General features: G+C 40.2%; 2 protein-coding genes across 6 annotated transcripts; one reads left to right on the forward strand and one right to left on the reverse strand.

The window, feature by feature from the left end:
* Positions 1-1,083: 1,083 nt before the first annotated feature.
* On the reverse strand, positions 1,084-22,074 carry LOC130168309 (protein IWS1 homolog). Of its 5 annotated transcripts, XM_056375067.1 has the most exons (17): positions 21,851-22,074; positions 20,556-20,638; positions 19,128-19,773; positions 17,802-17,867; positions 15,376-15,586; positions 14,240-14,297; positions 13,779-13,888; positions 12,589-12,739; positions 12,425-12,507; positions 12,183-12,312; positions 11,974-12,091; positions 8,818-8,929; positions 7,630-7,686; positions 6,964-7,020; positions 6,594-6,705; positions 5,748-5,898; positions 3,263-3,395 (listed from the first exon to the last, which is right to left on the reverse strand). In XM_056375067.1, exons 1-16 carry the CDS (start codon positions 21,891-21,893, stop codon positions 5,773-5,775), a joined length of 2,163 nt encoding a protein of 720 aa, XP_056231042.1. In that variant the 5' UTR covers positions 21,894-22,074; the 3' UTR covers positions 3,263-3,395; positions 5,748-5,772. The 5 variants fall into 5 exon arrangements, with proteins under 5 accessions (XP_056231043.1, XP_056231041.1, XP_056231044.1 ...); XM_056375068.1 differs by lacking the exon at positions 5,748-5,898 and having other exon boundaries at positions 1,084-3,395; positions 15,376-15,583; positions 21,851-22,070; XM_056375066.1 differs by lacking the exon at positions 5,748-5,898 and having other exon boundaries at positions 1,084-3,395; positions 21,851-22,070.
* A 95-nt stretch (positions 22,075-22,169) lies between these two features.
* wdr74 (WD repeat domain 74) lies at positions 22,170-26,485 on the forward strand. The gene is made up of 2 exons (XM_056375071.1): positions 22,170-23,357; positions 25,431-26,485. The coding sequence occupies exons 1-2, from the start codon at positions 22,749-22,751 to the stop codon at positions 25,965-25,967; spliced, it is 1,146 nt and encodes a 381-aa protein (XP_056231046.1). The 5' UTR covers positions 22,170-22,748; the 3' UTR covers positions 25,968-26,485.
* Positions 26,486-26,995: the final 510 nt, after the last annotated feature.

Genomic DNA, 26,995 nt, shown 5'->3' on the forward strand with positions numbered 1-26,995 from the left:
GTAACATCAACCAAAAGACTTTGTAGAAAAATAACCATTTAATAATTACACTGATGTTTGCACTCATAACACTGGCTGGACTCTACCTAGGAACAGAAAACTGCATATTTTGGGGAAATCTTTCAAATGTGGATAATGTTAAACTTCGCACAAATCCTCCTTGAGTATTACTCTTTTGATAAAACACATTAGCCACTCGAAAATTCAAGATGGCCGCCATTTCTGTCATGGAAATATTCTTTTTTGCGATAAGTTCATCCACTATTTTCTCATATGAATAGTCCAGGTGTCAAATCAAACATTTCAACAACGTAGAAGGTGAAATTTAGAACACTGTAAAAAATTAAATGAAAGTATATTTCAACAAACTATTACTCACAAAAAAGCAAACAAGTAGACTGTTGACTTTTACAGAACTTTGGGTTCATCATACATAAATGGTTTGCAAATACATTGTGTTTTATGCAGAATTTTTCACATCACATATTAGAAATTACAAAAATAAATCTCTGAGGAAATGCAAGAGTTGTGATTTTGACATCCTCATTGTCTAAAACACAGGATTCAATTACAAAATCATCGAAAGTTGTCCTGTGGGTAAAAATTCTGTGGTAAAATATGTTTCCTTTGCCAGTAATGGTGGCCATCTTGAAATTTCAAGTGGCTAATGGGATTTTTCAAATAAATGGCCCCAGAGGGATAAACATACCAATTTTGGTGCTTGTGTCCACATTTAAAGATTATTGCAGTCATCTGCTGCACTACAATACACTACACTACAATATGTACCCTTTTAGATTTTGGCACTGACTTCCACTGACTGGAAAGATTGAACTATAGAATCTGAGTTCTGTAACTCTACTTTCCTACTGAAAGAAAACTCGAAGATAGAGGATGAGGATCCCAGGTTAGAAAATCAAATATGTGACTGTTTACATTTAGGTGTGGTCTGTAAAGTCCATAGGATTATTGGGTGTTCTCAAGTCTACGGTCTACCTCATGTGTTTGGTCTGAAATCGTAGAGAGCCAACAAACCACAAGTTAAGTGAACTTCCTGTAACAGAAGAGTTCAGAGAGCAGATGTGAGTTTCTGTTGAGTCTTTATTAAGAAAAGTATCATCTGATCCAGAACAGTGCAGACAAACGGGCTGATTCACACAGTCAACAAACTGACTTGGGATCAGATCTCACATCTTCACTACAGAGTCCTTGAGTCTGTTTTAAAAGTCAAGACTGATCCAGATCAAATGGAGCCATGGTGTTACCTGTGTGAACTGAGTCCTGCAGACAGTTTCCACCTGTAAAGTTGCTACGGGAGCAGAAAAGAGAGAAAATGGACTGAGGGGTAGGTCTGGCCAGCCTATTAGTAAAATACAAACATCTTCTCATTCAGAGTCAAAGAGGGTGAGGGGCAGATTTTGTTCTTAAATCCAGTACTGGAGAATTTGAGGGGAATTTGGACAAAAATCTCAAAATCTCACCATAATGATCCTTGAATCAGCTGCATCGAGTTTATCTCTAACTACCAGAATCACCATGAAGCAAACTGACCATCAGTATTACCTCCCTCTATCTGTCATTGTTCATTTAATTTCCACTGTGGCTGGTTTTGGCAGTTTTATCTCACCTTTGCCTACTTACTGATGGTAGTACAGAAGTAAAGTCACCTGGTTTAAATGTAAATAACTCACACAGGTGACTGTAAAGAGACTGTAGTTTTGTCCTTTATGGGGAACAGCAGCTGTGATAAAACTTCATGTCAGCTACAAGCAGCTGCTATAGTGAAGTTTTTAAAGTTAAAAGACTGATGTTGGGAGGTCATAAAGACATTTTTGTCTGTAGTTTTATTTTCTTTAAACAAGTGGAGAAAACTGCCAGTATGGTGAGATTTGTAGTTTAATTTTAATGTATTTTCTAAAACGAATGTTAATTTTCTTTACTATAGCACAGAAAATTGCTTTACTCATTTTGTTTGAAGACACTCATTTCCAGAAAACTCTTAAAATAAGTGGACCAGCAGATTTTTGTCACTTGTTTTAAGAAAATATTTTTATTATAGTCAATTATGGACAGAAATGATCTGATAAGTGTAATGAGTGTAATGGTTTGAAGAAAAGGTTACATAGCTAACTGCTTATATAAATAATGTTTTAGACCTTGATTATTAAAAAGATAGTTAATGTAGCTGAATGATAAGCTAACATTATGAACATTAGTTACATTGGTTTTAACTCAAGTAAACTGACCAAGCCAACTAAGTTAACATCAACTAACTTAGTTGGCTTGTAGATAAAGCTAAAATACTGCTAACCTTAGATAACATCAGATACAGCTAATGTAGCTGACTGCTAACATAAGACAATGTTAGCAGTCAGTTACATTACATTAAAGCTACATTACGTTACATTATTGTTAGCTAAACATTAGCTAACTTAGCAGGCTTGTTGGGAAAGCTAATATAGTACTAATTATTTAACATTATCGACACTTTACAGTTGGTTTGGAGCTAAAGTCAATGTAGCAGACTGCCAACATTAACTATCATGGTTAGCTTAGATGTAAAGCTCACATTATTCTGTCAACTCACTGCTAACATTATTTACCATTTTGGACTTGAATATAAACATGAATGCTAATTAGCTGGCTTGGTGGTAATGCTAACATCATGCTAACATTAGTCGACATGGAGGATCCTCTTGGTTTGGAGCTAGTGCAAATGTAGTTGACCGCTAATGTAAGTTTATCTAATGGACCATGCTAGTCTTGAGATAAGACTAACACAGCTAACTGATAATATAAGCCAATGTTGTAGATTTTGCTAGGTTTCAGATAAGGCTAATGTAGCTGACTGCTAACATAAGTTAACATTAGGAACCTTCTTGATTTGGAAGTAAAAAGGTACATAGCTAACTGTTAACATTAGTCAATACAATGAATTTAGACATTACTTTTATCTCTGAGTCATTTTATAATACTTACTGGATAGTATTATAGACTTCAACATAAAGCTGACTGCCAACTTTGAGGTCAAGTGTAATGCTAACACTGTGGATACAGTCAATCTGGAGCAGTTGTCATTCATTCCAAGGATCATTGTGGATCATATTTAATATTTTGTGTCCAGGCACAGGTGAGTCTCTGTAGATGTTCACACTTTGACCTCAGCCCTTTAGTAAGGCAGAGCTGGACCTGAGGAGGAGGGGGGAGGGGGAGGATAATTGTGGGATTGTTCAGGAACAAAAAGTGAATAAATCCTATGGATATTAAAATCAGAGCGGCATCCGGTTGCCTTCAACACTGATTTTAACAGCGTGACCCGTCTTCGTTAGGCGGCGGATGTCAGCAAATCTACGCATCTGTTTATCAACACGAGACAAACCCTTCTTCATCGGACCCTGAGGGAAGAAACAGACACAGAAACAGAAAATAAAACTAAATGTGAGATAGAAACATGTTGAGGATTGTATGATTTCTTTAAACATCTCTGCTTTAAATCTGACTGCACTGACGCCGTCAGGTTAAATGCTCAACATCCAGCTACATACAAACTTTACATAAAATTGGACATGTGAAATCTTTTAACAATAGAAAGCAGTTTTAACAAAAGCAGTATGTTTTCATCTGGTGTTTCATCACTCTTAAGCCCACTTCACTTCTCCAGAGATGTGCAGTGGGAGTTGAATCCTCAGAGTTGACAGGCAGTTTAGAGGCTTCACTGTTACATTACCTGTCATCATGGGGAACGTGGAGAAATGTTTCTGTTTCCAAAATATATGAATTTTGCTCAACTATACCATAAAATCTCAAATAAAAGCTGGCACTCAAGTAATGACAGAGACTAAAACAGCTGATGGCAATGTCGGTATGAACAAATAAATGCCAGATATAAAAACATGGAGCTGGAGTGGAAGTACCTGTGCTCACATGGTAAATTAAGTGTAATGTGCTTTTCCAGCATTCATAAAAAAAATGTCAACCAGAACTTTGTTGTTCTTGTTTCCTCTACCATGAATCCTCTGACAACCCCTCAGATTAATCTGGTGTCCCTTTGGAGGGGCCTGACCTTGAGGTTGGGAACCTGTGGACGCATCAGTCACTGGAGAACAAAGTACTTTTACTTTGATACTTTAAGTACAACTTGCTGATAATACTACAGTACTTTTGCTGATGTAGGATTTTTAATCCAGGACTTTTATCTTTACTTGAGTTTGCTGGATTTTGTCCATGAAACTCACACTTACTGCTAAAAGTATACCAAGGAAGGCAGGTAATATGCCATTTGAAGCTGCAGGTGGATTTCAATGTGGAATATGTGCAGGAATTGCTGAGTCATATTGACAGCAGAGGAAGAGTAGACAACAAAATGACACAGTAAAAGAGTCATGTATTAATTAGAACTGAAATGATTAATCACTTGATTGGTTCATTGATGCTTTAGTGCAGAAAATAACTGCATGTTTCAGGGAAATCTTTCGAATGTGGATAATGTTAAACTGGGCACAAATCCCAGTATATTACAGTATATTTCAGCAAACACATTACTCAGTGAGTTAGCCTAGCAAGCTAATGTTAAGACAAATAAACAAGCAGACTGTTAACTCTTACAGAATTTTTGGTTAATCATTCATAATAAATGTTTGAAAATACATTGTGTTTTATGCAGAATTTTTCATATCACATATCAGAAATTGCACAAATAAATCTCTGAGGAAATATAAGAGTTGTGAATTTGACATCCTCATTGTCTAAAGCACAGGATTCAATTACAAAATCATCGAAAGTTGTCCCGTGGGTAAAAATTCTGTGGTAAAATATATGTTTCCCATGGCCAGAAATGGCAGCCATCTTGAAATTTCAAGTGGCTAATGGGATTTTTCAAATTTTGGTGCTTGTGCTTGCTTTTAAAAAGATTATTGCAGTCACCTGCTGCACTACAATACACTACACTACACTACAGTATTTACCCTTTTAGATTTTGGCACTGACTTAAGTTTTGACGGGAAAGATTGTAATTTGGTTTGGCTAGTGGGATTTTCAAATTATTGGCCCCAGAGGGATAAACATACTAATTTTAGTGCTTGTGTCCACATTTGAAAGATTATTGCAGTCATCTGCTGCACTACTTGGTCTGCAACTATTTTCATAAATTATTTGTCATTCTAATCATTAAAATGCCATAAATTAGCTGGTTTCATCTTCTCAAACATGAACATTTGCTGTTTTTAAATTTGTCTTGTTAGACAGTGAATTGAGTTGTTTATCAAATGTAAGAAAAGAAGCAGCAGCAGCAGCAACATTTCCTCACACTGGAGAAGCTGAAATCTTCCACTGCACTTTTGTTTCAGCAATCATTGATTAATCTAATGATCGTTTCAGCTATAGTATCATCGCTGTCAACAGCCGAGTCAGCTGAGCTGTTAGCTCATCAAAAAGCTGATGTCACTTCAACACAAAACAGGCTGATGGATCAGAGGAGCCTCATGTCACCTGGATGCTCAACAAAAGGTGTAAGGTGTCATGCATCATAACACCCATGAACAAAAAGCCTCCACCAAATTCATCACACATTCATGACTCCACACAGGAGCCATGTTAGTGTGGTGCTGTGTGCTCACAGGTAAATCAGTTCACAGGTGAGTCAGTTTACAGGCTAACATCTTTTATCTGGAAACAGCGGTGCATCCTTTTTCAGGAAAAACACCACACACAGCTTGCACCATCACTGCACACCATGCAGAAGGACTTACTGCCCCCACAGGTCAACAGCAGGAACTACAGGGGCATTCTGTTCCCCTCTATGCTGATCTTGACAGCTCCCTGTGGGCGACGCATTTTCCTTTCCTCAGCAAAGCGCCGCTTGTGCTTCTCCAGCAGGCTGAGGCTTTTCTTATAGCCGCTCTACAGAGGACCAATCACAGCTCAGCTCCTAAACTCAAACCTCCACTGACAGTAAACAAACATAAGAGCTCTGATTGAATATTACACCAAGTTATAGCTGATAATTTTATAATTTATTGTTGTATGAACTATTCACTAACTTTAATGTTTAACTCTACGAACTTCATTATTAACAGGAGGAAGTTTATGAAGTCATTCAGAGGTGAATCAATCTAAATGACATTTGCTGAATATTGATTAACTGGTTCACTGGATAATTCAACTGAAATAAAGGCAAACGGGATTTATATATGCATTTTTATTTTAAGGGATTCTTACTATTACTACTATAGCTTTAAATATTATTATTTTAACAATTTTATGGACTGAAGAGTTATTCAGAATACCAGAGAAAAATCTGCCTTTATTTTCCCAAACACATTCCCCTGGATAAACCTCATAGGTGGCGAAATAGAACAGCAGCCTACTGTTCACAGATCCAGTCACTGATGACTCCCCTTCATTATAAAATTCACACAGAAGTGAAGATAGTGAAGGCTGACATCCTTTAAACTCTGTTTTTTTCTTTTTGTAAATGACTTTCAACTTCTCCAGGTGACTGAACATCAGGTTTTGCCTTCAGACTCTCTGACATGATCACTTTCTGACAGAACAGGAAGACAACCCCTCCACCCCCCACCCACCCATGTACTCACTCTGCTGGAGTCCACCTCTACGTTCCACTTGGGCCGTACAACATAGTCTTTGTTGGAAGGCATCGGGACCCGAGCCCTGGCACAGAACCCGGGGTCTCCGGGTCGCAGAGCTCTGCAGGGAGGAGGTGGAGCTTAGTGTTTATCCTTATCGTTAAAAACAAAATCAAACTTTCATATTGTCAGACATCTGCAGCCTCACTCGACATGAGTGTGATGACAGTGACATGATTTTATAAGTCAAGAGCTCTGTCGATTCCAGTTCCTGTAAAAAGCTTTTGGATATGTGCGCTGTGGAACTGAAAGCATCAAAACTTCTTGGATCCAACAGACAACAAACCACCAGCTTCTGTCACTGTGAAACTGAACTTACTTTTCCTCTCCAGTCAGCTGTTTCTCCAGGTCTCTGCGAGGCGTCTGACCCCCTGAACTAAAAGGAGAGAAAGTGAGGGAGAGAGAGATACATGGGTTTATATCATGATGAATTAACAGTGAACACAGTAACCAGGGTGGGAAACAAGCAGAGTTCATACATCTGGAATGTTGCACCTGATGCTTAAACTCAGCAGGACGTCCACAGTCTGCTGACGTGCAGGATAAATGTCCCACTGAGCAGCAACACCACCAGCAGAGTCTCCATGCTATTATTAGCATTCTCCACCTCACAGCAGTTAGTCAGCAAGTCAGTGCTAAAGTCTGTGACCTGCGACCCAGGAACCATTTCAGGAAACCAGGAACCTTACCTGCATTTCAACCAGAGGAACCAGAGTCTAATTTTAATTCCTGATGCCAGAACAGTCCCTGCTCTCTCCTGATGGCTCAGGAACTATCGGCTCTACTGTGCTGAACAACGCTGAACTTAGGCTACATCGTGTGTACAGCTTCACACAGTAAACATAAGCCTAGTCAGCTTCCTCCCTTCCAGGCCCATATAAGGACGTTCAGTCCTTCTATCTGTGCTTGGATTCACACTTTGAATTCCTGTTAAACTCTCAGTCTATAGACTTTGAAGTGCAACCATGCAATTGTAAAACTGAACCTGATTGGTGGAGAGAAGACGTCAGGTTCCTCTGCCCTCTCCACCTTCTGAGGCTGACTGGGGGTGGGGGGTGGGGGGTGGGGGATAATGAAATGGAAGGATGAGGAGGAGTAAAAGAAGAAAACTGAGTAAGAACATAAAAACCAGAACAGGACAGGAGAGGCTGAAGAAGAAGAACAATATGATGCTGAGGAGGGGAGAGAATGAAAATAACATGACAAAAAAAGAAGTAGAGAGAGATTATGTAGGATGAAAACACCTGGAGGAACTGGGAGATATGACCTGAAACCTACAAAGACCTGAGGAAGAATAATGTCACATCCACGCAGACTAAAACAATATGTGGGTGGTTTTCATCTTTTGCTGCAGATATTTGTGACATGTCATAAACCTACACCACAAGACTTTTCATCGTCTTCAAATACAGAGCATCAGAGATAAAAGAAAAAAGGCTCTGACATTAATTAATTAGTTATAGAGCCACAATGAAGTAGGGAACTACCCAGGGCCCCAAGATCCCAGGTGCACTGTGTGTCAGTTGTTCTTTATAATTTAATTACTTACAAATGAATAATGTTGTGTCTTGTCTTATGTCAAAGTCTCCTTATAACACCTGAATTATTTTACATTATATTGTGCTCCCATGATGCATTTCACTCACTGTAGCAGGAAGTACCGCAGAGGCAGTTTTGAATACTCTGTCAGTCAGTTAATCTTTACAGGTTTGTAGCTGATATCTAAATGAGGTTTGAAGATACTCATGAATTAGAATGTCAACATGTTGACATGTGTCTCACTGATGGTCTTTAGTTGCTGTTTTATTTTTAATCTTATTTATTTTTATTCAATTTTGATCTGGTATTTCTGGTTTTATGTCTCTGTAAATCACTTAGCAACTCATGTATGAAAAGTGATATATAAGGAAAATAATAATTCACCTAATGGGAAGATTTCAGGAATTGACTAAATTAAACATTTTAAAACGCTGTTGGCCACTTTCATATTCTGGCTCATTTACATCAAACTGTGCACGCTTCACTTTACTGTCAACATATTCCAAAGCAGCTGAATGTGCTCTTCCTTTTTCCACGGACATGTGGCTCTCCATTCATTCATACAGTCTGTTCATACAGTTTTATGATGAGAGCTGTGTGATGTTGTGGAGATGAGAGTTGAGTGTGTCAGTACCTTAGTCGTCGTCTCTGAGGCATCTGCTGGTCCAGGTCTCTCTGCTGCCGCTCCTCTCTCGTCATTCCTTTGTAGTTCGACGTCAAACCAAAGATCGGCCGCGACCACTCATCTGGACACAAGACACACTCATCATCAGTACACTGTCTCTGCTAATCCTCAGTGACACTGTACCAGCCTTTAATGACAGTTAGCATTGTGCACTGCTCTCAGCTGATCACGCTCTTATTCTGAAAAAGACCTTTTGGAGGGTTTCTGCAAATCAAATCAATACCATATAGAATGAAATCTAATATCTATTAATTAATTAACAATTATTATTTAAGTACATGTATCTATTGTAATTTACATTCCATTTTTGTTTTTACTTTTCAACTGTGTAGAACAAGAACTTTTAGTAATATAATTTACAACCAATCAATTAGCATGGACCTGGACCCAGATCAAATTAATGGGAAGATTTACCAAATAAAAAGATAATTACAGGTTTTGCTACTTTCTATGAGATACTATAGTGGCTAGCAGTAACCAATAATGACATAATAATAAATACCTCAACAGAAAAATGATTAAAAATAGCTCACAACTTATATAATATATAACCTACACTACCGTTCAAAAGTTTGGGGTCACTTAGAAATTTCCTTATTTTTGAAAAAAAGAACAGTTTTTTCAATGAAGATAACATTAAACTAATCAGAAATACACTCTATACATTGTTAATGTGGTAAATGATTATTCTAGCTGCAAACGTCTGGTTTTTAATGCAATATCTACACAGGTGTATAGAGGCCCATTTCCAGCAACCATCACTCCAGTGTTCTAATGGTACATTGTGTTTGCTAATTGCGTTAGAAGGCTAATGGATGATTAGAAAACCCTTGAAAACCCTTGTGCAATTATGTTAGCACAGCTGAAAACAGTTTTGCTGGTTAGAGAAGCTATAAAACTGACCTTCCTTTGAGCTAGTTGAGAATCTGGAGCATCACATTTGTGGGTTCGATTAAACTCTCAAAATGGCCAGAAAAAGAGAACTTTCATGTGAAACTCAACAGTCTATTCTTGTTCTTAGAAGTGAAGGCTATTCCATGCGAGAAACTGCCAAGAAACTGAAGATTTCCTACAACGGTGTGTACTACTGCCTTCAGAGAACAGCACAAACAGGATCTAACCGGAGTAGAAAGAGAAGTGGGAGGCCCTTCTGCACAACTGAGCAAGAACACAAGTACATTAGAGTCTCTAGTTTGAGAAATAGACGCCTCACAGGTCCTCAACTGGCAGCTTCATTAAATAATACCCGCAAAATGCCAGTGTCAACATCTACAGATAAGAGGCGACTCCGGGATGCTGGCCTTCAGGGCAGAGTGGCAAAGAAAAAGCCATATCTGAGACTGGCCAATAAAAGGAAAAGATTAATATGGGCAAAAGAACACGGACATAGAACAGAGGAAGATTGGAAAAAAGTGTTATGGACAGACGAATCGAAGTTTGAGGTGTTTGGATCACACAGAAGAACATTTGTGAGATGCAGAACAACTGAAAAGATGCTGGAAGAGTGCCTGACGCCATCTGTCCAGCATGGTGGAGGTAATGTGATGGTCTGGTGATGCTTTGGTGCTGGTAAAGTGGGAGATTTGTACAAGGTAAAAGGGATTTTGAATAAGGAAGGCTATCATTCCATTTGCAACGCCATGCCATACCCTGTGGACAGCGCTTGATTGGAGCCAATTTCCTCCTACAACAGGACAGTGACCCAAAGCACACCTCAAAATTATGCAAGAACTATTTAGCGAAGAAGCAGGCAGCTGGTATTCTATCTGTAATGGAGTGGCCAGCGCAGTCACCAGATCTAAACCCCATTGAGCTGTTGTGGGAGCAGCTTGACCGTATGGTACGCAAGAAGTGCCCATCAAGCCAATCCAACTTGTGGGAGGGGCTTCTGGAAGCGTGGGGTGAAATTTCTCCAGATTACCTTAACAAATTAACAGCTAGAATGCCAAAGGTCTGCAATGCTGTAATTGCTGCAAATGGAGCATTCTTTGACGAAAGCAAAGTTTGAAGGAGAAAATTATTATTTCAAATAAAAATCATTATTTCTAACCTTGTCAATGTATTGACTATATTTTCTATTCATTTTGCAACTCATTTGATAAATAAAAGTGTGAGTTTTCATGGAAAACACAAAATTGTCTGGGTGACCCCAAACTTTTGAACGGTAGTGTATTTAAATAATATTACAGGCAAGAAACAATATTCAAGACTTCTGAGTTAAGTTCAACACTTTGTAGAGACCTGTAGATCGACTCTCCACTAGTCGTAACACAGATGGATTACATGACGAACACACTGATGATTTTGATTTAACACTTTTTTTCTTTGTAAGACTATGTTCGTGATTATTTTCCATTTCCTTCTGTTATTGCTCATCTTGCCATCTTGTATTACTGCTTATGTATTACTGTGATGTTTCCTGTAACACATGACAATGTCATTGTCCTGTTGTAATGCGTTACTTTTTTTCTTTCATTGTTTTAAACTCAGCACACTTGTAAGAGAGGACACATGGTCCCCTCAATGTGTTCATCTGAGTGTTAATAAAGGTTATATAAAACATTTAAAAATCTATTTAAAAGTTTTAACATCAAACTGGATTAATGAGCAAACAGAAGCTTTTTATGTTGTGTTCTATTGTAACTTTATGAAGGTTGTTTTAGAACGACTTAGTACCAGTTGTCTTGACAATTATACCCCTTTTCCACCAAAATTAGCAGGTATAAGTGGGTTTTAAACGCGGGTAAACCCACTAATAAAAGCTGAATTTCCCCTTTTCCACTGCCAGTCGAGTTTGTTTTTCTGTTATGACTTACAGACGTTACAGACGTCACAGCAGGAAAGGGGGGAAAATTTGTGCATTCACTCAGGTGTTGTTTACACCGACGCTGACCGGAGCCGGAATTGATAAATACCTGCGTCTACTGCAGAGTCATGTGACCCAGGGGTGAATGCTGATTGTTCCCTTTTCCATTGCTGACAAAAACCCAATGCTAGCAGGTCTTAGCGGGTTTTTGACCAATGGAAAAGGGGCTTTCCACTTCATTTAGAACGTGAGTGTTGGTCCTCCTGTCTCTAAGTGTTTGTGAGGTGAGAGGTCCTTACTGATGAGCTTGAGAGCGAGGTCTTTGTTGGATCGAGATTCTTTGGGATGTTTGTACAGGAACATGACGGCCCGGCCGATCCCACTGTGCTTCAGAGTCTCCTGACTCACACTGGGCAGCTGCAGGAGGAGACACACAGTCAAAACAATGAAATAGCCCTGGTCTTTAAAAAAGAAACCCAGAGGTCCACCTGTGACCATCTGTACTCACCTCCTGAAGGATCCTGAGCAACTCCTCTCTGATTCTGAGAGCAGGCAGTGATTTATCTGGAAGAGGACTGATCCACTCTTTAATGGCAGACATCACTCCGCTGTCAATAAACGTCTCCTTCAAGTCCTGTCTGAGGGACAAACACCACCACAACACCTTAAACTAGAGCTCCAGGAGAAGTTAAAGACTTGACTGACGGAGGGGTTATGAGGTGTGAGATATCAAATATAATGAGCTCTTACTTCTTCAGGTGCATCACGACTTGTGGCAGCAGAGTGAGTTTCTTCAGCGCTGGTTTCTTCTGACTGTTCAGAGTTCGATCCTCCTGTTAAAACAACACACAGTCAGTCAGGCACCGAAAAAAACAGTGATTGGGGTGATGAGGCTTTTATTTTGTGGGGCAGACCTCTGCGGCTTCGTTCATCTTGGTGATCATGGCACTGACCACATCATCAGCGTCGCTGATGAATGTCCCTCCGTCGCGGTGTCTTCTCTTCCTGCTGTTCATGGCTTTTCTCCGAGCGAGCATGATGTCGAAGTCAGACATGAAGCTGGTGCTGAACACACACACACACACACACACACACACACACACACACACACACACACACACACACACACACACACACACACACACAAAGATTACAAGTCTTCAATTACAACTTATAAAGCAGAAACCAAGAAATAAAAAATGTCTGTAGCCTCACATGTTAATGACTCTGTATCATGTTGGTATATTTAAACCTTTTTGGTACAGGTTTGGTTTGGTCATAACTGTTTTCTCTTTGCATTAATTTCTACATTCAGTATCTAAAGACTATATTTTTTACCTATTTAGCTTTTTATATATTTTGTAATTTTTCTATGCAAAGATTTCAAGATCCAATGACAGTGTGTTTGTCTGTGTTTTTCAAGTACTGCAGACAGTTAATACAGCTCCATCAGTGCGTGATAGCTGAACTGTATCTGTCATTATTAACTCTGACTTAATAGTTTTTATATAGAAATTCTTATTCAAAATGTGCTGAAATCACAGGAGCTATGATTTTAATGAAAACTTCCATCATTAGAAGTGTGTTGAGCTGCAGACAGTGAGAATGGAAACCAGCGAGCTGCTAGTGACGGGTCACTGATAATCATTTTGAGGTACTTCTACTTTGCTAGCGTGGCAAATATAAACAATAAAAATTAATGTTTATAGATTAGGTCCAACACTAGTGTGTAGTACCACTTACATATTGCTACATCAAAAATAACTATGTAATAATGTAATAGTATAACATTGTACATTCACTTGTACTTGTCATGGTGTATTTCTAGTGTGGTTTTAGTACTTTGACTTGAGTTAAGGATTTAATACTTTTTCCACAATCGCTGTTAACAATAAATATGAGATAGTATAAATATTTTATATTAAAAAAGTTAAGTTGGTAGTTTTTTTGTTTTTTTTTGTTTTGTTTTTTTTAAATCGAGAACAAAGAAAGTTTGCCCATTTTTTGAGGACGTCAACAAGAAACAGCTCAGCCATTTAAATCACAATATTCAGAAACATCCTCATATTGTCATATATTGTTTCAGCCCTGTCATGTTTCTTACTCTTGACCACTGCGGTCAACGCCTTCATCAGAGTCAGACTCCTCCTCCAGCTGGTGCTGCTTCTCCCTGGCCTCCTTCTTGGCCCCCTCCAGGTCCTCCTGGTTGAAACCCTGCAGCAGGAACAGACACTCAGTCAAGTGAAAATAAAACCTAATCCATCAACTACCTTCATGTCCAGAAATTGAGCAGGATGATATTTAATCAGGCTCTGTTAACTTTGACACATCCCCTTTGCTTCCTTCAGTTTTTTTTTTAAATCATTGATGTCTCCTGTTATTAACCCGCTGTTTTTATAAATTGTTAATCATGAGCAGCGAAGCAAAATGGGGAGAAAGGCCAAAATATTGGTGAGGACTTATAGAAGTGTGGGGGAAAGGAGGGAAGGTGTGATCTGTTAGTGTTTAAGAAGAGCACTGGTAAAGCTGATGATTCAGAAACACAAACGACATAAACAAACTCACCGTGAACTCCTCCTCCTCCTCGTCTCCAGACTCTCCAAAGATGTCTGCAATCATTTTCCTGCACGAAACAGAGGGGTCAACTGTCACACCAGCAGCTCCCAGTTCAGACTTGGGGTTCAAATGTTTGTTTCCGAGGGTCATTAAAGTAACAGAGAGTCAGTTCACTTTGTGTGAATAAAAAGTTTGTGTGTGTTATGTTTGCAAACAAGTCTGGCCTCCAGTTTTTCCTTGAGGGACTAATAAAGTTTTTTGGTCTGAAACTGATTTATTATTTTCTCTCATGCATAGGGAAGCAGCTAATGATCACTTTCTCATTTTTCTTAATTACTAATCTGTGTATAATTTTTCCAAATTAACCATCCGAATTATTTTTAAAATGTCCATCAGAACAAAATGTGATAATCAAATATACAATAAAAAGAAAACCACAACATGTTTAACAGACTGGAGGCACAAACTGACAAAAAGTCTCAGCTGTATTTGTGACATGAAAGATTTCTGTGTTTAATAGTTAAGTTTTCATTAGGTCTGCTAGTTTCTTTATTAATTAATCTGATGTCCATTTTCTGCATGAACTGATTCTGTTTGTCTGTAAAACATTAGAAAATGTTTGCCACAAGGTTTTATTTTGTTATTTTTGCTTAAAAAATTGATTACTTGATCGACTATCAAAATAGTTTTTGATTATTTTCTGTCAATCAAATAGTGGATTAATTGCTGGTTTCATTTCATATGAAAGACTAAAACAATTCAGGAATGAAATGAATTGAAATGGACGAGATGTTTACTGACACTGAGCAGATGCCTGTAGCCCAGGTGTGGTCCTGTTTCAGGTTAAAATGGCAGCATTAGTTAGAACCCCCTAACAGGCAGATTTCACCTTTAAAATTCAGATTAAAATTCTTATTTGTATCAGCTTCTTTCAGCTCTTTGCTGAAGCTCTACGATGTTTCCACTGAATTCAACATTCCTCCATCAGATGGAAATATTCTACATGTTTGACCCCAAAGTTAAATTTTTGGATCTCCACTAGAGTCTGAGGCAAAGTTCTGTGTATGAGCAACATGTGGCAGCCTGGTGTGAGTTTATAATGACAGGTCAGTGAGGTTTAAATTGAACTGGTGTCCAGAACTCACTCCTCCTCATCGTCGTCTCCAGAGTCGCTGTCACTGCCGAACAGTGCCTTCTCATCCTTCTTCCCCGCCGTGGCCTTCGACGCCTCGTCATCGCTCCCGCTGTCTGAGCCCAGCTCCCTCAATTTGGCTGCCAGACTCTTATCAGGACCAATTAACCCCCCATCACTGTCTGAGTTCTCATCATCTGACACTGCCCGACTCCTCTTCACTGCTTAGGACCACAGAGAGAAAACACATGAGCCTGATGGTACCATCTGAACATTCCCTCAGTGTATGACAGTATGATCTGCCTCTAACCTCTGGTTTCAGTCTTTCCAGCAGATGTTGAACCTGCAGCAGAGATTTACTCCCACTGACACACATTAGAGCAACAGTGAGGTCCAACACAGACAGTTAGGGCTGGGCGAATAATCTAATATTATTTTCCATTACACTTTTGGCTTTGAACAATTCTGAAAACAAGATAATCGAGATAAAACAATTTTGTTTCACAACAAATTTCATCACCACTACAAAAACCATCGCCCCATCCACTTCTGAGTTACGTTTTAACATTAGCAACGTATGTTGGAGTGGGTTGTTGTGTTGTATTGCTTGCACATTTGGCTTTCTAAAACCTCAAATGAAAAAATACTTTGTGAAATTATGATGACTGGGTGTCTGTCCAAAAAGTATTGGCTTGTGTATCAATCTATCTATTTATCCATCTAGTAAGCTAACTTTTAATTTGTTTGTTTGTTTTTCCATTGAATTGTATTTTAAGTTGAAGAAAAGTCCACTGTTAAAAAGACAATGTTCTTTTTAAATGCGTGGTGTTTCCAAAGTCAATGAGTAATCATGATCAAAATAATCGTGATTATGATTTTTGTCATAATCGAGCAGCCCTACTGACAGTGGTGATGAGGTGTGGATCACAGTTGGTGTTCCATCTCATCCTGAAGGTGCTGGATGAGGCTGATATCAGAGTCACGCTCTTCCACACCAAACTGGGAGAACTGGCCTCTACGGAGCTGACTACACATGCAAAGTAAAAGTTCATTGTTGCTTCAAACTTCCAGACTCATCCCACTGTGCTGCTCTGAGTTAAACTCTCTGTCCTTTACTGTAAAGTGAGCCGGAGCCTGGAGGCTGATGGGAAGTTCAAAACAGAAGAAAGAACTTTTGAGCCTTTCGTCCATAAGTAGCAAATATTTTTGTTCTATGAATATACACTTTATTAGATTAGACCTGTAAAGTCTAATGACATCCAATCCAACAGCTCTGCCATAACATCACATCTCTTCACTGCTCATATTTTCTCATGTTTGTCCTCCTTATTTACACAAACAAGGAGTCAGAATATTAGAAACACCTCTCATAACATAGTCCAGTAAAACACAATCACTGTGACCTCAGTACTACAACATGTAACTGAATGAACACCTTTACAACAGAATCAGAAACTGAACATTATAAACTCAGTGAAGTTGTATTGGACTGGATTATTATTGTGCAGGTCTTTCTATAAGTAAATTGTCACATCAACATATAGTAATGAACAAAGCAGCAGCTGACTCACTTCAGTAACAAACAAGATATTCAGCAAAAAAACAAGAAAGAAAAACTAAAGAAAACTGAGTCATACAGCAGACACTCAGTCACACGCACATACTTAGAATTAGGGCTGCACGATATGCCATAAAATTGATTTACGATTACTTTGGCAGAAGTTGCGACTTCAATTGTAATAATTTTCTTATTTAATTTTTCATTCAGGGTGGGTGGCCATCTACCTCGGCCGGTTGGGGAAGGAGGGAGGGAGGGAGGGAGGGAGAGAGAGAGAGAGAGAGAGAGAGAACACAGAGGAAAAGAACAAGAATGTACAGTGATAGCAATATTAATAATAGTGACAGTAGCTGCAGCGATAGTAATGTAGTGGCAACTATAGTGCTCCTACTGATAAAAATAGTAATGACAGCTAATAACATTAATAATAATCATTATTAATTACAGTAAAACCGTCTGGTCCAGAGCGTCTCACTCTTTGAACCTTGGAACTGTATCATGTGTTTTTCTATTTCTTAATTTTTCCATAATGAAACATTGTTGAATCAACAGTAAATCCTGCACCTGTCCTCAACACCCACCCACCAGTGGTCTATTTCTTTATCTTCACTACTCTTCCAGTTTGGTCACATCACAGTACAATTTCCCTGCGGGAGCCCGAGCTCCAGAGCGACTAAAGAATTGGCGCCTCAGAGGGATTTAGAGGGAGAATCCACCCCTGAATCACAGCTGCTGCTCTGTGAGTCTCACAGCTAAACACACCACAGTACTGATGTCACAGCAGCTGTTTACTGCACTGTTTACTGTTTGTATTCAGTGTCAGAGATGATGAACCAAGTACACAGAGGGAGATAGTTTTAAAACACTTCACAGTGTCTTACCTGGTTTGTCCTCCTTCTCCTCATCCTCATCCTCACTGTCTGATACGATGGCCTTCTTCCTCTTCACTGCAAACACACACACAAATTAATCAAGCGATGCTTAATCAACCAGAACATCAACTATTCCTCTTAAATTAAAGATGAACCCCGTGGTGCAACTACAGTCTCAGGTTTCAGCAGGAAGTCAGAGCTTTATTTCTGTACTATAATACCAATGAAATATGCTCCTACAAATGACAGAAGTCAGTTCATGATGTTGTTTTTAAAGCTGCATCTATTGAATGAATCCACTGATAAAACAAAGAGATTGACTGATGGAGCTTAAAGTTATAATCTGTAACTTTTCATCATTAAAATGTGTAAAAACAATTAGACCTATGTTATTTATGTTGTTGGGTTGTTACACTATCCCAAGTGTTTCCATCAATTCTCAAACCAGAGAAATCTGTAATTTCAATCATGGTAATGTTTCATTGGTCAGCCTGTCAATGACGCCTGTCTCTATTATTAATATTACTATCACTGTACATTCTTGTTCTCTCTCTCCCTCTCCCTCACCGGTCAAGGCAGATGGCTGCCAACCCTGAGTTTGGTGCTGCTTGAGGTTTCTGCCTCTTAAAAGGAAGTCTTTCCTTGCCACTGTCACCTAGCGCTGCTCTTTGTGGGAATTGTTGGGGAGAAGGTCTAGACCTGCTCTATTTGGAAAGTGCCTTGAGATAACGTATGTTGTGAATTGGTGCTATACAAATAAAAATTTACTTGACATCATATCCTCTATGATCATGTGTCAGTGTGTTTGTCTGACAGAAGTTCAACATTGACTTTTATCTACTTTTAAGCCACATACACTTTTTACACCGTATTCAGCTCTATATTTGAACCAGATGAAGGATTTTAGTCATCGGACATCTGGATTTGAAGTTATCAGTGAAACAAGCTGAGGAAATGGTAGACAGCTCAGCTCCCAGCTGCTGGAGATGTCCTGTCCTGTGTCACTGAAGAGCATTGGTGAATCTCTGAGTTTTAAAGGTAAACTGCTTTCTAGGTGTTTCTATTGGTTTTAAGAGGAGGACAACTCTGTGGATAATTCAGCTGCTGGTAAAAACCTGCTGAACCTCTGCTTCATAAGTTATCAGAGAAACAATCAGAACAAAGGATAGCATCAATCTCAGCTCCAACTGTTCCCTGACGTCTCTCCTCTCTCTCCCTTCTGTCCATCCTCCGAATACACTAAATATACTAAAATCATTACATAATCAAACTACATCATTTAGTTTTGAAGCTATGTACTGATATTTATGTCATGAGCTGGTCTGAGGTCAGTACCTGGCTTCTCGTCATCACTGTCGTCTCTCTGCTCCCTCTCTTCATCCTGCTGCTCTCCATCACTTCCTGCTGGAGCTTTCCTCCTTCCTCCTTCCTCCTCCTCACTGTCAGACTGCATCACAGCTTTCCACTTCCCTCCTCCTCCACGCTCAACCTCCTCCTGCTGCTTCCCCTCCTCTTCAGAGTCTATCTGTGCCACCTTGCGTCTGGCAGGCGTCTCTGTGTCAGAGTCACTGTCAGCGTTGGACCGGTTGGATGCCACAGGTTTGGCATCCTCGTTCTCTGAGTCGCTGTCTGCGGCTGCTTTGTGCCGTTCCTCCCCCTCCTCCATGTCCGAGCTGCTGCCCCTGCGTCTGACAGGGGACGAACCTTCCCCCTCCTCGTTTTCTGAAGCTCCATGTTTGACCAGGGACTCCTCCTCATTGTCTGATCCGCTCATCCTGCGTTTGACTGGAGAGTCGTCATCGCTGTCAGCGGGACGAGGAGCCTCTGCCTCCGAGTCACTCTTGTCGCCATCGTTGTGGTGCCTGGGGGCCTCGCCCTCCGAGTCGCTGTTGACTCCTTGGTGGCCCTCGTTGTCAGAGCCGCTGGCTGCCCCGCTGGTCTCCATGGCGTGGGGGGCATCCTCATCGTTGCTGCCCTCGTCCTGTTGAGACAAATGGTGGCAGGTCAGTTTGACAAAAACACCAACAACCTGTGCCGAGGAGCCAAATCACAACTTTCATGCAATTTGTTGATTATTTCAAGTTAATGTGGTTAAGATGAGAATAAATCAGGATTCTGACATCATCCTCAGCACTTCAGCAGCACCAACTAGGACTGAGAATGACCATCATACAGCTCTGCCCTCTCCTCTGAGCTCTGAGGGTCTGAGGGTCTGAGAATGTGGATATGAACCAGCAACATATTCTTAATAGTTTAATAAAAGTTTAATAATGAATCATATGTCTAAATGGGCCAGTATCTTTTAAAACAAGAACAAACACAGTATAACACAGCTGATCTGAATATTCATCACATTGTGGATATGACAGTTATTCATTTAAGGTTGTCATTAAATCTGGCTTCAGTTCACTACTTCACCACCCGTGTCTCTGAAATATTCACAAGTATGGATCAGAGTGAAAGATAAAAGTAAAAACTCTTAACTGATCCAGAATGAAACTATTAATCAAACAAACGTCAGTTGAGACTGAGAGCTGCAGAGTCCGTGAAGCTGGTTATGATCCTCCACAACAGCAGCACACAAACTGAGCTGAGCACGACCAAATTTTTCTGTCTAATACAAATAATATTAGATTAATGAAGAAGAGTGGTTTTAGTTGATTACTTTCATTTGATCATTTGATAGGACAGTAAATCCACTTTTTTTTGGGCATTTGCAAACAAACAACAATAAATCTTTGAGCAGTGAAGACTCAGTCTGACCTCAGATTGTTGCCTGTCGCTCCTCATGTCCTCACCGTCTGACGCTGGGTGTTCATCCTGAACCGGAGTGCCACCTCCGTCATCTGCAGAACATACAACAGATCAGAAACAACACAACACATCAGTATCTTAATGTTATTACAAAATATTTGTTACTGATGTCAAACATAAACACCTGCAAAAAGGCAGGAGGCGGAAAATGTGGCTCCCTAATGAAAGAGCTGCTAGAGGAATAAAGTCATTTTTTAAATGGTTTCTGAAAAGGACTTCAGCTAGACATTTGGATAGTTTAACCTTCATCTGAGTTTTTTTTTTTTTTTTTTTTAAATTACAGTTAGGTCTGAACAGTTCTGCTAAAACATGCCCACCCTTGTTATTGTTATGCTCTTGTTTTCCATGTGTATTGCCTCAGGCCTACAGAGGAACCCAACCAGACCTGAATCTGGCTCAGTCTATGGCAACTCAACGGGGTTTACGATTGGTTTCAGCTTCACTTTCAGGTACAAACCCTCATTAAAAACAGAAAGATTTCAGGATCCTTTCCCGTCTGCACACCAAGGTCCATGCACAAAACATGCATTTTAATGTTCACAGGTAATGACCAAGTAGAATACATTATATAATCTGAGAAACATAATGAGATATAATTCTTGAGATGTGTTTTTTTCTGGGCATCCTAACGAGTCAGTACTTACACCTCAAAAAGCAAGAAAAATCTTAGGATCTTCAAGAGTCTTCACGACAAAACTCCATGTAAAAAAGTATGCCTTTTTCAAAAGCACATGGTATAAAATAAAAGATACTGCTGAAATGTAGGGTGATATAATCTTTAATATTTTCTTATTTATTCGGCACAGATATCGTTCAATATCAATAACATTACATTTAATTTCAGATTATTATTATGTGATGTCTATCATTGTAATCAACCAACACTGAAATAAAGTGAGCCTTCAAATCAGCACGATGTTAACCGAGAGGAGGCGACGGATCCAAATCATTATGAGATACAAACATCATCATTTATTAAGATATTTAAAGACAAATAGGATGGTGGGCTGTAGCGTTGCCTGTCTGATGTTCATGAAGCTACAACGGAACATTTCCTGGTTATTTAAATCCAACACTGCTGCTAATCCCTCATCACCATGCAGTTAAGAGGATAAATAACATTCCGTTACTAATTTTTACAAAGTTAAACTTAACCTAGGCCTTCTACTCATGGATCAACAGTCAACGTTAGTTAACGTGGGTTTGTTATTTAAATAGGAAACAAAGCAGGAGGACGGTTTTACCGGAGCGGCTCCCGGACATGAAGTCGTCCTCTTCTCCGTCCATGTCTCAGGCGAAGAAAATTCAGATTCAGACCTGAACACGGAGACAACTCTCTGTTTACTCAACTTTACTATCGAAGCGGGAAAAATAAACCCGAACTAAGTAACGACGCGTTTCCAAAGCTAACAGCTACAGCTAACTACTGCAGCCTGAGACCCAAAATGGAGTAACTGCGTCATCTGCGCATGCGGTCGCTGCGTAATAGCGTAACAACTTTTTTGAATAACCTTTATTATCAATCTAGAGGTTTACAAGACAGAACATTAGTCCACATGCATTGGGCTCAGTTAATCAAAGAACTCACTGTCAAGTACAAGCCCACTTTAAAAAAGAATGATTTCAAGATTCTCTATGGTCTGCACGCCAAACTCATGAAAAAATATTAAATAATGTGAAAACATATTGAGATTTCATTTCTGAGACGTGTTTATCTTTTTTGTGGCACACATCCACTATATTCAGCTACAAATTCACACAGTATCACCACAAAGTGTGTAGTTCTCTTTAAAAACAGCAACACCTTTGGATCTTCTAGAGTCTGCACGCCAAACCCTTTCAATAGTAATTATAAATAGCTGAGAAGTGAACGGGACTGAAATGTCAAATTATTCAAATACATAATAACTGATTGTAGTTTACTGTCTTTGAGCGATTTGACTGTGAAACAGATTTTAGTTTCATTCTCTAGTCTGTAGGAACCTGAACCAGTATTTCAATAAAGTTAAAAAACAAAAAACACAGTGACGTCTTTTGCGCGCGACACTGTCCACAGAGGAACCACGCGTATCTCACGACCAGAATCCAGAGGCGCTGAATCCACGTTTAAAGCGAGTTCTCGGTCCATTTAAATTCGGACTGATGGGGGACCGGAGCCGGCTGTGCTCCGTGTGGCTGGGATCGGAGACTGGCATCCTGAAGGGGGTCAGTGTGTCCCGGAAACAGGCCTTCAACTTTTGCAACACGAGCCACCTGAGCCGCGACCAGGAGGTCCGCGCTCTGTGCTGGGGGGACCCGGCGGAGAGCGAGCTGCTGGTTGGCTCGGTGGACGGAACAGTGAAGACCTTCAGCACCGAGAAGGGCGCCTTCACCGAGTCCCGGCGCTGTGGAGACCCGGCGGAGGGCTGCTTCACCGGGCTGGCTGCGCTCAGTGGCTCCGCGCTGCTCACCTGCGGGGAATCCGGGACTGTGCGGGTCTGGAGGGAGGACAGCAGCGAGCCCGTCACCGAGCTGGATGCCGGGAAGAACGTGTGCAGGATGCGACAGAGTCCGGTAGACCAGCACAAGGTCGCGACCGGCGGGAAGGAGAACGGGCTGAAGATCTGGGACCTGGAGAGACCCGAGAAGTCCGTGTTCACTGCAAAGAACCTGCGGGACGACTGGCTGGACCTACGGCGGCCGCACTGGGTCAGAGACATGGCCTTCATCCCGGACTCCGACAAAGTGGTCACCTGCACAGGCTATCACCAGGTGAGGCTTCACTGCAGTGAGAAAAACGGGCTTTAAAATTGAGAGATTTTTAGGCCAGTTTTAAAATGTATGAGCTCAGGGCAATTTTCTCCCTGGGCGATAAAGTTTTGATAACTTCACCTGTGATGTTTAAAGTCTTCTCTGCAGATTGGTACAATTCTAATACGCCAATATTACAGGGACAGTCCGTAAACAAAATGTCAACAAAGGGTAGAATAGAATAGAGTGGGATAGAAACTGTCTGACAGGTCTTTTAATACAGGGACAAACAACATACGACAAGACCACCCTTGAAGTTATTTATGTGTTTAACTAGGTTGTTATCATTAACTGAAACGAAATAACGGAAACTACATATGAAAAAACATTTACATTAACTGAAATAAAAATATAAAAAAGGCTTTATAAAAGAACAATAACTAACGGAAACTGTGTTGTGTGTTTACAAAAGTAAATCAAATTATAGAGAAAATGTCTTCAGTTTTTGTATCAGTTTATTTCATACACCAGCTGGTGTTTCAGTGTAGGATGCGGCAGTATCTTACAGCTGATTGGCTCTCACTGTACTACCAGCACATGTGAACTTTAAGTGTCCAGAACCTTCTCTGTATTAATGATGTCAAGTATTTTCTAGTTAATGAACTGCAGTGATGAGCCACAGAGCTGCAGCTGGGCAGTCCAGTTGACTGATGAGTTCATGTTCAGTTGGTTCATCCCAATGTTTTTTTCTCTTTGACTTGACCTGCCTCACTTCAGAAACACAATTTACACTTCAGGCTGCATCTGGTGTGACTGTTTACATGTGAGTGCTCAGATCTACAGCTTATCTTCTGTTGTTGTTGTTGTTGTTGTTGTTGTTGTGTTGTGTCCTGTTGAATGTTTCTGGTTAATGACACAAACACACTGACTAGCACACATCTGTTATTGTCTTTTGTGGATGTTGGTCACTTGTCCCCAGTGAACACATTTTTAAATGGTTTGATGTTTTGTTTTTATACTTTTTCTGACATTTTTGAATCTCACCTCTGACAAAAACTTCATATTACAGATATAACTAAAACTAACACTGCAACTAAAAACTAACTAACTAACTAACTAAAACTAAACATTTTTAAAAAATAAAAACTAAACCAGACTACCAAACCTCCTTTCAAAGTCAAAACGAAATAAAAACAAAAACGAATGAAAAATCCCTAAACTATTATGATCTTGATGTTTCCATCTGCAGCACATTTAAACTATACAAATGAAGCCTGGATAATCCAGCTGTATTTCAGGGGTTCCATCTCTTCAGTTACATTTGTAACTAATATCTCCAGTTGTCTCATGTTTTACATTTTAAGGACACATTAAGATCATCCTGCCTGAACTGGGCACTGAACTGAGGGGAGAGGTGTAATAAACATTTTTCCTCTTGTAATGAAAGTCTTGTGTAGCTGTGAAACTTGATGACGATGCAGGAAAACCATCACCATCAAATTTGATTGCATTAATTAGCACTAATTCTACTAAAAGGGGGCGTCTGTGGCTCAGGAGGTAGAGCAGGTCGTCGGTCTGATCCCCGGCTCCGCCGCACTGCATGTCAGTTTGCTTGGTGGCTGTTCCATCAGTGTATGAATGTGTGAGTGAATGGGTGAATGTGGCAGGTTTTGTAAAGCACTTTGAGTGGTCAGTAAGACTGGAAAAGCGCTGTATAAGTGCAAGTACATTTACCATTTATTCTGATTTTATTTCACTTGTAGCTGAGTTTTTTTTTTTCATTTTACAGTATTTAATATTTATGCTCCACCACATTTAACTGACTTCAGTTTTTAATTAAAAGTGAAGCTTTGTTTATAGATGAAACTACCAAACATTATGCAAAGCAACTGAATGAATCCACCTCCACCAGGTACAGCATTACATTACTTCTGTCAGTTACAGCATCAATAACTAACAAATACAGTAATATGCTCATGTCACAGTGTGCTCTCTGGACCAGAGTTCAGTCACACCTCCTTCAAATGAGACCATGTCAGCTCTAGTCCCCTGCAGTCCTTCATCACTTTGTTGTGTCTGTCTGTCCTCTGTCAGGTCCACATGTTCGACCCGTCCTCCCCTCAGCGCCGTCCTGTCCTGGAGGCAGAGTACGGCGAGTACCCGCTCACCACTCTGTCCCTGCCCGCCGCTGGCAACATGGTGGTGGTGGGAAATACTCACGGCCAAATCGCCATGCTGGACCTGAGGAAAGGTCTGGTGCGCAGTTGTCTGAAGGGGCTGGCGGGGGGGGTGCGGTGGCTGCAGTGTCACCCTTCCCAGCCGGTGGTGGCGTCCTGCGGCTTGGACCGCTTCCTCCGCATCCACAGCCTGGAGGACCGCAAGCTGCTTCACAAAGTCTACCTCAAGTCCAGACTCAACTGCCTCCTGCTGGCCAGCCGGGACCTGGAGGACGGAGGGGGGGCCACAGAGGGGGAGGGGGTGAGTCAAGAGGTGAAGGAGGAGGAGGACGAGGTGTGGGACACCATGGAGCAGGTGGGGGAGGCGGAGGAGAAGCCGAAGAGGAAAACAACAGAGGAGGAGGAAGAACCACAGAAGAAGAGCAAAAAGAAGAGAAAGAAAGGACAAGACTGAGGGGCGTTTGAGGAGTTATCAGTGCGTGGGACATTTGAACATCTTTGTGGTTCTGTTAGTTTGATCTGATATTAAACTCTGATCTGTAGTTTTGTAATATTTTGTCTGGGAGCTTTATTAAAACAGACATATGAGGAATGATCATTTTAACAGTTGATACTCCTCTTCTTAAAACATCAATCAGATAAAGATTTTATCTATCTATCTCTACCAAAAGTCAGGGACTGATGCACAAAACGCTTTGTACAGGTTGTGAAAACTAAAGTGCCCTCCATGTTGTGAACAGTAGTGTTTGTGTGCTCAGACCACAAAGACTTTTCATAGAATGTGTTTTAAAAAAACAAAAAATGTCGAGGTGAGTTCCACCATTGTCACTCTATAAAATTGTATGTATATTGTATATTATCTACACATACAAATACAACAGTTAAACTCTGTACTGGGTTTCATTAGTATCATATTCTTCTAATAATGTCAATCAACTGTCTGTAAACTGGATAAAGTTTATACCACAAACACTGAGGGTCCTTGGTTCTGATTAACCTTTAGTTTAACCAGACAGCTGTGATGCAGATGTTACCACAGGTCAAAATACTCATTACCGGTAACAGTTGTGTTAATGAATAAACAACTGGATGGTTGTCACAACAATCTGCTGTGAAGCAAAGAGATAAAAATAACAAACCTACTGTCTCATAAAGCTACGGTGTAGAAGCTGATGTGAAGTCTAATTTAAACAAGACAAGGATCATAATGTGCACAGTTCCATTCAGAGACACTAACACTAACTAACGCTCCTTACAGAGCGGCAGCTTTAACGTCACTGCAGAGGACAGACTGTCGAAGATGAAACTGAAAATCAGGTACAGTTTGTTTTTCTGTCCTGCCCCTGAGGATGTAGAGAATGAGCTTTTTATAAAAACATCCTCTGTTTATGTTCATTTCTTCTGGCTGGATGATGATGATGATGATGATGAGAAACTTGAGTTATGCTTCAGGAGCAGCAGATTTTATTTCCTGAGCTGGAG

The sequence above is a fragment of the Seriola aureovittata genome, chromosome 4 (genome assembly GCF_021018895.1).
Source record: "Seriola aureovittata isolate HTS-2021-v1 ecotype China chromosome 4, ASM2101889v1, whole genome shotgun sequence".
NCBI lineage: Eukaryota > Metazoa > Chordata > Actinopteri > Carangiformes > Carangidae > Seriola > Seriola aureovittata.

Coding starts and splice junctions, on each gene's coding strand:
- LOC130168309 (XM_056375066.1), bottom strand. CDS start 21,893: ATGGACGGAGAAGAGGACGACTTCATGTCCGGGAGCCGCTCCG. Junction 19,774..20,555: donor GCGACAGGCAACAATCTGAG/GTCAGACTGAGT, acceptor TTGTCTCAACAG/GACGAGGGCAGCAACGATGA. Junction 6,706..6,963: donor CAGCTGACTGGAGAGGAAAA/GTAAGTTCAGTT, acceptor TCCTCCCTGCAG/AGCTCTGCGACCCGGAGACC.
- wdr74 (XM_056375071.1), top strand. CDS start 22,749: ATGGGGGACCGGAGCCGGCTGTGCTCCGTGTGGCTGGGATCGGAGACT. Junction 23,358..25,430: donor CCTGCACAGGCTATCACCAG/GTGAGGCTTCAC, acceptor GTCCTCTGTCAG/GTCCACATGTTCGACCCGTC.